The sequence below is a fragment of the Cryptomeria japonica genome, chromosome 5, assembly GCF_030272615.1.
Source record: "Cryptomeria japonica chromosome 5, Sugi_1.0, whole genome shotgun sequence".
Taxonomy (NCBI): Eukaryota; Viridiplantae; Streptophyta; class Pinopsida; order Cupressales; family Cupressaceae; genus Cryptomeria; species Cryptomeria japonica.
Genome location: NC_081409.1, coordinates 106,926,351 through 106,938,456, shown reverse-complemented (window position 1 = coordinate 106,938,456; position 12,106 = coordinate 106,926,351). Strand labels below are relative to the sequence as shown.

Sequence of the window (12,106 nt, the reverse complement as noted above, 5' to 3'; positions counted from 1 at the left end):
GTTGTCATCTCAAACCTGCTGTAATTGTAAAATCTCCTCCAAATATTGACCCCAAATGGCTTGAAAGAGGATCCTTCAATGCTCCAAGTGTGTGGGTTTTCGTCCAAACACTGTAGAAGATGAGAGTGTTCGTTCCCAACCTGAATTCCAACCGTGGCTTGTTGTTGCAGACCTCTCCAATGCTGAAGCTATGTAAAAATGAATTCAGTAATAATGAAAAATGACCTCCAAATGCCTTTTCAAAAATTGACCCCTTAGGCATTATACTTTATTATTATAATTTTTTCCCCTTTTTATTACAATATTTTATGCCTCAAAACGCCTAGAAAAAAGTGGGCCAACTTATTATAAGTTATTTTATTATAAAGTGATTATAATATCACTTTAAAATAATTTATTTAAATCCATAACTTAGGAAATATTAAAATATTTTCTTATTTATTCATAAAATGAAATCCGAGACTCAGATCTGAATTCCATCTGAAGCATTGTTATCACTAATGCTGCCTAATAGGCGAACTAACGATTTCTCCTAAAAAGTAGGGACTCGCCCTAAAAAATGGGAACCTTTATCCAAACCCCTGTAACTACTTAAAAGGATCCTGCTTTGCTCCTTGGTCCCCAGGGTGGTCATCTAGTCAATTGTCAGTTCTCCCTAAAAAATAGGAACTGCCGTCTGAAGGTCCAAAATAGCTCACAGAGCCTTTGCCAAGCTCCGTGACCCTCAGAATGAGTCCCCTAATCATACTGTTGACCTACGGGATCTCGAATGATAGGTCAACCCCTGCTCATCTCCTATCGTCTAGAAAGGGGACATTACAAATTTCCATAGGGTACCTAATTCTGATTTTTAACTAAATTATACTATACCCAATTCCAAGTAGTTCTAGGTTGATTTGGTAACATAGGATTAACCTATGTGAAGTTACAAGTTATCTCAAGATGACTTCCATGAATAATCACTTATACTAGACATTTTATTTTCTTATGCATGTGCTTTAAATAATTAAAAAGCAAGGGGACCCTGTTAGCATACAAACACCTCTAATCTTTTGTTAGTAGGGATGAAAGAGGCTAGAGGATGGAAAGTTCAAAGTGGCGGATGAACACTAGTATTCCTCCTATTAACAAATGCTTAGAGGTGCTAGTATGTTAAGTGCATCCCCATCATTTGTAATTATTACTAGTATTCATTAGGAAATATAATGTCATTAGTGTAAATAGCTACTCATGGAGCTCATGTTTAGACAACTTATAGTTTCACAAGTGAAACTGACAAAAAGGTAAATTATTAACTGAAATGCTTGTGAAATCTTCCAACATTTAACACTTGCATACATGTGGGATTATACTCATGTTATTCCCACATCAAATAGAATTGCAAGATAAGGGTGACTTATAAGGCACTAAATGCTCTAAAAGATTTCTCAATGGGGAAAGGGTTTGAGGATGAAAAGCCCAAGGTAGTGGACAAATATTGTTCCCTTCCCCTACCAACAAATGTTTAGAGGTGTTTTTCTGCCAACTTGGCTCCCTTCTTGTAACTATAACAAGCATACATGAAAAATTACAATGTCACTAGTGTAAATGACTAGTTGTGGACATCTTGAGAAGACGTAAGTGAAGTCTCGCAAAAAAAGTAAATCTAATAAAAATTGTTGGTGTAATTATTTATTCATCTTGGATATAATTACACGTTACTGAAGTTTACTTAGGTACATGCACCACATTGTAGTTTGCATATGAGACACTTAGGGAGATGTGCGTACATTGGGAGTTTGTATGTAGGAGAATTTCCACCTTTTATGGTGTGATATTGTTGTTACTTTATCATATGCACTTATTGTGGGATGATAATTCCACCTTCAGTGGGTGACCCACCTCATGTGGAATATTTTACTATTTCTCCTACCTACCCCTACCTACCCTTGCATCTCATTGAGCCATATGTCATCATCGTGTGCTCTCTTGTTTCTTAGCCTTGCCTTTATAAGCAGACTCATCTACATTGTATGTAACAATTAATGATGATCCAGTTGATCTCTTTTTCATCTTAATAGGAATACAGTTTATTCTTGTCATATTTTATCTTTCTTGTCATTGTGCTATCTTGTGGTCTCTTTGATCTTGGTTGCTTCAAGCATAATCTCACATGGTATCAGAGCGGTTGGAGCACCATTGCATAGCCTTTGGAAAGATTTTATTGCGTATTTGAAGGAGGTCAAGAGATAGATTTGAGGAGCAGCATCTTATAGAGGCATCCTAGACTAGATCCAACTTCTCCATTGCGTCCGGAGGGTTGTTTCCATGAATTTTGACTATAAATTCGCCTATATTGGGTGAAAATCAGATTTCGGGCTTTAGAGGAAAAAATCAGCGTATTTCGCTGCATGGTACCATTTTTTTGGAAAAAAAAAGATAAATTTTTTTTTTTAAATTTTCTGTGAATTTTTTTAATTCCATATTTTAATTCGCAGTTTTTATTTTTTAAATACAAAATAAAAATTATATTTTTTTTTTTTTTTTGGGGGGGGGGGGATTTTACCCCACCCCTCGTACCGTACGAGCCTGCGCTTTTTGTAGGCCCTGCAGACCCCTCCCGGCCCTTGCCGATGGTCAACTCATCGGTCGCTGCCGAAGTTCCTGTCGGCCTTGCGAACTCCCTCCGCTGAAGTTCCGACACTGCTCACCGATCTGCTGGCAACCTCTGTGCCGGCCCCCCAATGCTTGTCGGCATCTGCTTTTAACCTCCACTAGTCAACTCCCCATCGACGATTCGTTTCGGGAACCACTATACTTCCGAGATAGCTTAGCTGCCATGTGGCATAGCACCATTCGCCACCTCAGCGACAGGGAGAGACTACTCATCTCCACGTGGCAACGTTCCATTGGTCCATACTGCCACGTCATCAACCATGCAATCTGCCAAGTCATCCTAGCCATACGCCCAGTCAACTCTTTCGTACTGCCACGTGGCACGACACATCAGCAGATCCGTACCGCCACATCAACGCGTATCGTACGGATTGCATAGTCACTGCCACCTCAGATTCCGTATGCCACGTGTTATCACCAGACGGGTCCACGTCACCTTGACACATCAACATATTTGTCCAGTACAGATGCCCAGTTAGCTCGCCATGTCAACGACCGTACGCACAGTCAGTCTGCCACATCAACAGTTTGTACAACCAGTCAACCTGCCACATCGGCAAATCTGTACAGTGAAATGTCGGATTTTGTAACCCAGTCAGCGCCACGTCATCTGTTGACTCACCTACCACGTTATTAGTACGACGGAATCAATGACTAACATGTGTCGAGTCCTACCGTACGAACACCCATCAGACAGGGAGGTGGAGTTTTGGTGATGCCATACGACTGTCAAATTTAACATAGTGTTTTGATGACGTTATCCATTTTTTGAAAATTTATCAGCCCCCGCTCATTGAGCTTTTCAGTTTTGTAGTTCAACTTTGGAAGGCCATATATTGCTCATTTTCCTCCATTTTGGGTGCAATTTTTTTTGAAATGGGCTAATTTTTCGTGTACTTTCACGTGGTGGTGTTATTTTTTGATTTGGGTGGACAGATTTTTCAGAAAAATCAGTCTTTGGTGATTGTACTTGTCCAATCCCCGTTTCTGCAACTTCTGGGACTCCGTTTGGGCTCATACGAATTCCTTTTCATGTGCTGTTTTTTTTGAAAGTGCATGATTTTCGTCTACTTTCATAATCTGCTATTAGTTTGCAGTGATTTTGAGTAGAAATTGTACTTTCAACATATGGTTTTTTTGGCCAATTTGACACTTGTGTTGCATAGATCTATCATTTTGGTTTTTTGCATTGTAGTTCTTAGCCTATTGGTACAAGTTGTAAAACAAAATCAGAATTCCACTTTGCCATTGTTTGCAAGTAGCCTATTGTACACGCACTACATATGAAGTGTCAAAATCATCATTTTAGGGGGGGTTCTTTGATTGAGTGAATTTGGGGGGTGTCTCATGCTCTCTCTCTCTCTTGTGTTCTTTCATTTTGCTGCTATTGGTTCTCCTAAGTTTCCTCTCTTAACTCCTCATAATTATGCTACTTGAAAAATTGATGCATGGAGTAAATTAATGGAAAAAGAGTTTATTCATTACATTGATGGAACTACTGTTGCTCCCGCTGATCCTAAGGCTGATCCCATTGGTCACTCGGATTGGCTCACTAAGAACATCATGGCAATTGGTACCTTAAGAAAGTATGTATCAAAAGATTTCATCTTTCATATTGAGAAATGTACCTTAATTAATGATGCTTGGCAAAAGTTTCAAGACTTGTATGGTCAAGTTGATGAGATTAGGGGATATCAAATTGATAGTGATCTCACCATGTTAGATCCCAAGAACTTTGATACAATACAAGATTATGTCACTAAGGCAAATGAGTTGAGGGCACAACTCAAGGATTGTGGCATTGATAAGAAGGATACTCAATTGATCTTCAATTTGATGGGCAAGCTTTCACAAGAATATGTAGCTTTTGTTTCTAGTTTCCAAACCCATAGGATGACAATGGGTTCAAGCTACACAATGCCTACATTTGATGCTTTCACCGACATGTTGATAATGGAACAAACTAAGTTGATAAGCATGGGCATTCTTAAGACTTCTAAGTCTCAAGCATATGTGGCAACTCAAGGGAACAAAGGAAATCAAGGAAAGGACAACTCAAACAAGAAGAAAGGGCAATCAAAGCCTAAGGACAAAGCACCACCTTCTCCACAACAAGGGGATTCATCCTCTTCCAAGAAGGATAATCCACCAAAGAAGGAGAGACCTACTTGTGCCTATTGTAAAAAGGTTGGTCATGAGGAGCGTCATTGTCATTCTAAGAAGATTGATGAGCTCCTACATATCCTCAAAAATAACAACATCGATTTGCCTAATGCCTAGAAGAAGGAGGATTCATCACCTTCCACTTCCTCAGAATCAAAGGGGAAAGGACAAGCATTTATGGCATCAACAAGCAGGAAAACTCACTCTTTTTGGACTAGAAAAAGACAAGCTCTTTGTGCTACTACAAGTCATGATTCAGGCAGATGGCTTCTAGATTCAGGAGCTTCTCATCATATGGCATCTTCACAGACTATGTTTTCTACATTTAAGCCTTGCACCATGCCACAAATTTTGATGGGCAATCATACATACATGGATGTGATTGGGAAAGGAACTATTGCCATTGGGGATAACTCCTTCAATGATGTGTTGTGTGTACCCCATTTGACAAACAATCTTCTTTCCATCTATCAAATCACACATGGGGCAACAAAGAAAACTGTGGAGTTTACACCCGAGTCGGTTATCATTAGAGACTTGGAGAGTAGAGCTATCATTGTTATTGTGGTTGTGGATCATGCATCTTGGTTATATTCCTTTTTAGATTTTGTTCCTATTGATGAGGATGATTCTACATATGATGCTCACACTTCTTGTGATGATTCAGATTTTGAGGAGAACTTTGGGTACTTGAACTTGGGGATTCTCACATGTGACCCCGTTCTTGAGCCTTGCATTTCATCTTCTCCTCTTGATATCACATCACCTATTGCACCTAATGATGCCGATGATGCGACAATTTTGCCTTCTTGTGATTCAGTGCAGCAGGATATATCTCATCTTCCAGCTTCAGTTCATTGGGATGACTACTTGACAGACATTGCAAGGTTTGTTTGTGGAATCTTACATTGCAGATTTGGGAGACATCATTGATGACATTCATCTTCTCTTTGATGGAGATGATCCTTCTTTGATTGTTGCGAGGGAGCACTCTGACCCTCTTGTTCATTCTCTACATGATCATTCTTTCGAGGTTGACATGGTTGTGGATTCTTATGTAGAATAGTTGGAAAATGTCTCTTTATCCTTAGAGGAGACGTGAGTCTTTGGATCTTGTTCTACATTCATCTCCACTAGATCTTGGAGTGCCTTTTTCAGCAGTGTGGATCAGTACACCACCTTTGGAGGGGGTAACTTTCAGCATCGACATGGGGACACTTGAGCAGTTTTCAGAGACTTCATTCATCATGAGTTTTTTTCCTACATCTTCCCTTCATGATTGGGGAGTTTTCATACATGGATACACCTTTGGTTTTGTTTCTTCCCAAGGGGAGGAACGTTGTTCGACGTTCATGGAGCAGTTTCTTCATTCAGCTTCAAGCTTCTACCATTGGTGTAGATTCTACATTGAGAGGGGGCTCCTTGCTCTCTCTTCTTCTCTCATATGGGGGGGACTTTTTCTTCACTTGGGGTTTTGTCCTTCACATACTTCTTTGAGAGTTCTTTGTATAGTTTTCATCTCTCTTTTGGGGGAGGGTTTTTTCCCTTTGGTTTTCTCTCTCTTTCCCCGCTTTATGGGAGATTGCATTTGCATTTGTACATGGGTACCTAACATGGCCTTGTAGCCGGGACCCATCTTGCATTGCTTAGTTGCATTGTAGACTTAAGTGCATTCCCCTAAGTTGCATGTAAGGGGGGGGTTTTGGTGTAATTATTTATTCATCTTGGATATAATTACACTTTACTTAAGTTTACTTAGGTACATGCACTACATTGTATTTTGCATATGAGACACTTAGGGAGATGTGCATACATTGGGAACGTGTATGTAGGAGAATTTCCACCTTTTATGGTGTGATGTTTTTGTTACTTTATCATATCCACTTATTGTGGGATGATAATTCCACCTTTGGTGGGTGATCTACCTCATGTGGAATATTTTACTATTTCTCCTACCTACCCCTACCTACCCTTGCATATCATTGAGCCACATGTCATCATTGTGTGCTTTCTTGTCTCTCAACCTTGCCTTTATAAGCAGGCTCATCTACTTTGTATGTAACAATTAATGATGATCGAGTTGATCTCTTTTCATCTTGATAGGAATACAGTTTATTCTTGTCATATTTTATCTCTCTTGTCATTGTGCTATCTTGTGGTCTCTTTGATCTTGGTTGCTTCAAGCATAATCTCACAAAAAATCCTATGAAAGCCTTCTAACACTCGATTTATAATAAATTAAATGTGAGACTGAAGAATAATTTGATTATGACACAAATTAAATCTGTAAATCTAAAGTTATTTCATATTTGTCTCATCATATTTTCAAATATGCATATTCTTCCCCATCTAATGTTCTTTGTATAATAAGGCAGTAAACTGAGTTTGCGGGTCTTGACTTTTCATTTAATTGATTTCTTTAATCAGTGACAAATTTCTGTTGTAAGTTTAGTGTCAAGTTTCCTACTGTTTGAACTGAAACTTTTATGACAGGGACAAGCTTCAGAATGGGCATTATTAAGACGTCATTCCAGTGAAGATTTGTTTGGGGTACAAGTTTGTGGTGCATATCCAGATATTGTTGCACGTGCAGTGGAACTCATTGAGCGGGAGTGTGTTGTTGACTTTATTGACATTAACATGGGATGTCCAATAGACATTGTGGTAAACAAGGGAGCTGGTTCTTCTCTTCTTACCAAGCCTGTAAAAATGCAGAATGTAATAAAAGCTGCTGCTGCAACCATAGAAAAACCTCTCACAGTCAAGGTATATGCTCATGCACTAGCCTGTTTTCCTCAGTTATTGTGGATCATCCTGATGTTGTGTCCCTTGAGCTTGCAAGGTGGATGAGAAACTTTTTCTTGCTTTAGATGTTTAGATAACAATGCACGTCTGGTCTACTTGTTATTCTAATTTGACACAATATTACTAGTAATTCCATACAAAATGTATTAAGAGGTACTTCAACCTTCATCACCACAGGCATCTGCCACTAAATGTTCTTGGTGCTCCTTCCTTTCTTTTGCTGAGTCTTGCTAGATCAATTGAATTGTATTCATAGGAAGTGCAGGATGTGCAATAGATGATCTTTCTTCAAGTGCTTTTGTCTGCTGATATATTAGTGTGCTGATATATTAGTGTAACGATACTATAATTTACAGAAGCTACCTAATTCTTTGAGAATAAATTATACATGTTTTTTGGGATAGGTGCGGACAGGCTATTTTGAAGGGAGGAACCTGGTCCATTCACGAATTTTAGATATTAGTAAATCAGGAGCAGCAGCAATAACTATACATGGACGAACTCGGCAGCAACGCTACAGCAAGCTTGCAAACTGGGATTACATTAATGAGTGTGCACAACAAGCACCTGATGATCTGCAGGTTGTTGGTAATGGAGATATTTCTGCTTACACAGATTGGAATGAGCATTTGAATAATGGGGCAAATCTCTCAACATGCATGGTTGCTCGAGGAGCTTTAGTCAAGGTTTTCTACATGGCAACTTGATTATAATTTCTGGTTACAATTTTCATGTATTCTACTTAGCTTTCTTTGGTTCTAAAAATCTTATGATGTGAAGGGAACGCTATACCTAACCAATTATGATAGGTTCAATGTTATATACGTGAGTCCTCTAATTATATAGTGTTTGCAGCCATGGATATTCACGGAAATCAAGGAACAAAGGCATTGGGACATAAGTTCTGGGGAGAGGTTTGACATTTTAAAAGATTATGTACGTTTTGCACTTCAGCATTGGGGATCTGATACAAAAGGTGTAACTCTCATATGCCTAGTGAAAATTCTCTTGGTTATTTAATATTTTTTGAATGATCTGCATCAATTATGTGATTAGAAGCAGGAAGAAGAGAGTGCCTGACCATAATGTAATTGCCTAAAGCAGAAACAAGAAAAGATAATTCAACAGTTTGATGTCCAATTGCTGCATGACAAATTCTACTCCAATTTTACAGTACTTTAGTTATTTTATGATTCTCAGGCAACCGAGATCCTTATGCCTATTTGAGATTGGTTTAATGATTATGCCGGATGATAGTTGCATATAATTATATTTTTCTTTCATCAATAAGGTGTTAAAAAACTATAGAAGATTAAATTTATGTGGAAATAACATGTAACATCAAGTTTGGAATAAAGTACAGGAGATATGATGATTTAGTGATCCTGGAAACTTTTAAATTAGAGAAATGAAGAAAATGTTTCTTAAACTCCCGATTTACTACCTATTGCAGGCGTGGAAACTACCCGTCATTTTCTATTGGAGTGGCTTAGCTATTCATGTAGGTATATACCAGTGGGCCTCCTGGATATTGTACCACAGCGAATAAACTGGAGGCCTCCAAGCTATTTTGGAAGGAATGATCTTGAAACATTGATGGCTTCAGAGAGCGCAGCTGATTGGGTAAGTTTTAGTAATAGAATTATTTCTCTTTCTAGGGTATGAATGTTTGACTAAGAAGAGTGGATGGAAAATTTAGAATTATACAGTAACCTCTTATATTCATTTTCCATATTACATCAGATTCGTATTTCTGAGATGTTGCTGGGGCCTGCTCCAGCAGGATTCACTTTTACACCAAAACACAAGTCAAATGCATATGACAGTACAGATAATGGTTAATGCCAGCATGCTCGTTGGTCTCATTTTATCAGAACTGACCTTGAGCATTCTCTCAAGGCCCACTGTAGAAGCACCGAAAGGTGCAAATTAATAGCTGTTAACTGATTGCTATATTAATCTTATGAGGCCATAATAGTGGCCAAGCTTATTATGCTTCATATGTGGTACAGAGAGCTTCTTTTCTAAACGAATTGGGGAACATGTTACCTTTCAGTTTTATTCACGAGCATCCTTTTGTACTGTCATATGCCAGAGCCATAGGTATGAGATTTACTTCACTGATTTATATAGTTGTACAAATGATTTTATAGTGCATTTATTTCCCCTTTATCTGGCTTATTGATCTATATTTGTTACAGGAGATGTTAATGAGATTCAATAAAAAATAGAAAGAAATCTGTAACACAGCCAAATTTCTCTCTATATGTTTATTGATTTATGATGGTGGCAGTCCTTTTTACAGTCCGAGATACACCAGAGAATCTGGAACATTAACAAAAGTCCTCAATTCTAGATATGCCTGTGAAGTGATTAATTGCGCAATTTTAGTTAGATTTTTAATGTTTGTACAACTGATTAAATTTTAGTTTTTGGGCTAGAGATTCTATATTGTGGACAAAATTATTTGTTGAAATGTTGCAAATAGCTTGATTCTTCCTTCCTAATTCATCCATCATTGCTACCTGTTAATTCACCCAGATAACTTGCTCTAATATCACCATGTTGATTAATTAATTTTACCACATCAATCAGTTAATCCCATTGAATTTTATTGCATCCTCTTTCATGATTAATTAGATAATTAATAATTGATAATTAGTTAATTACCTATTAATTCATGCACATAATTCATTAAAAATAATTAAATAATTGATTATCCTCACTCGTCATCATTTCATAATTAATTCACTGTCAAAAATTAATCCTACAGCCATCAAATGGTACAGGTAGCAAATTTCTTGATATACGCTTTGCAGAGTCTAAAATCAAATAAATCAGGTGAATTATATTATTTTAAAGTTTGCATGCAGCTAATCAAGAGATCTCAATCGTCAATTCTCTCATTCAATAATCAATGAATTCATATTGTTCGTTCGAAAAAATGAATTACAATCAAGATATCAATTCCAAATCATCCAATTTGACCCATGTAGAAATCTTACATGAATGTTTAAGCAACTGATATTTGCTCAATATGAGGTTTGCATTTTATTTGGAGTAGGAATATAACATTGTTTTTGTTTTCTTTTATCGCCCTTTGATCTTTGATTAGAATTTAAATGAGAAATTTGAAGCAATAAAAGAGCGATATGGTGAATGTGAATCTTGGATAAGAGAACATCTTTTCTACTGAGAGGATTCCCTCTATTGGAAAATTATTAGAAATATTTCAATCTCTAATCCGATAAAAATATCGATGAGATTCATGGTTTAGACTATACCTAATGGAAATCTTTGATTGTATGCAACTTTGAAAAGTTAAGGTGCTCTAATTTGGAAAACTATTGAAATAATCCATGCTAACAACCACCACTTTAACATGCTTAATTAACTTATCTTATATGAACATAAAGGTCATAAAATGACCATTACATCACCATAATATAACGGTAACAAAGAAGCACAAACTAACAACACAAGAATATCTCACAACATAGGATTTAAGTGGAGAAACCCTTGTGGAAAAATTCTCCACCAGCATATATTATCTTCAAAAGTATTAGATTATAGTACATTCACTTCCATCATTTCGGTGTTTTTAATTTAACACCCTTTCTTTCATATAACTAATCATGTGCTTAAGCATTTAGATTATAGTACATTCACTTACCCTTGGCCAAACCATGTACTACCTCCTTTAACTCTATTATTGAACCACTTAGTGTGCCTCCAGTGCGGGTTTGTCTTCCCAATCTTTTCCTTCATTTTTGGGAAGATTCTCAACTTTATTGGTCGCATCTTGAAGGTAGATGATACCATTTTTTTAGTGGGTCTTTCTACATTTGCATGCATTTTGATCAATATTGACAATCTCCATGCCTCTTCCTAGGGATGTGGTCCTCATTGTTGGGGATAGGCGATGAGCTCAGTCGCTGGATTATGAGGGCCTCCCTTTTCGATGTCATTGTTGCTTCTCTACTGATCACTTAACCGCAAATCATTCCTTCTTGAGGCATAAAGGCGTTGTCACTCGGTGGAAGGATGCTAATGGTGATCACCTAACTGTCCTAGCTTTCAATTCTTCCCCTGATGACTCTTCAAATGTTGATGATTCCTCCTAGGATGATGGTTTGCCTCTTGCTACTAGTGTGGCCTTTTTAGGCCCTATGGATCCTCCATCTCTTGTTACTGGTGTGGCCCCCTTTGGACCCAAGAAAATCTTTTCCATTTGTTGCTTCGATTCTATTGTAGCCTTTGGTGGAGGTTTTGTTGCCTAGTCATCTTTTTTCTCTTGGTGCTAACAGTCTCACTATGGGGTCCCCCCCTCTTGGTCCCCCTTTTGATGGTGTTCCAAATGATAGTATTGCTTGGATTGTTGTTTGTCAACGAGGAAAGATCGTTCTCCCCCCTCACCAAACCCTTCCTTGGGTTGTGGGTGATTTTTCTACCCACATTTGATGGGGGCTGCTAGTTGTTTTGC

General features: G+C 37.8%; 1 protein-coding gene across 4 annotated transcripts in view; it reads left to right on the top strand.

Annotated features, from left to right (window-relative positions):
- The window catches only part of LOC131067286 (tRNA-dihydrouridine(47) synthase [NAD(P)(+)]-like), a 49,178-nt gene extending 39,398 nt beyond the window's left edge, over window positions 1–9,780 (top strand). For all 4 annotated transcript variants that reach the window (XM_058002268.2, XM_058002260.2, XM_058002252.2 and 1 more), the window contains exons 6-10: window positions 7,312–7,584; window positions 8,028–8,309; window positions 8,479–8,599; window positions 9,077–9,246; window positions 9,367–9,780. In XM_058002268.2, the coding sequence (XP_057858251.2) occupies window positions 7,312–7,584; window positions 8,028–8,309; window positions 8,479–8,599; window positions 9,077–9,246; window positions 9,367–9,465 (945 nt within the window). In that variant the 3' untranslated portion in view covers window positions 9,466–9,780. The remainder of the gene's footprint in view (window positions 1–7,311; window positions 7,585–8,027; window positions 8,310–8,478; window positions 8,600–9,076; window positions 9,247–9,366) is intronic.
- Window positions 9,781–12,106: the final 2,326 nt, after the last annotated feature.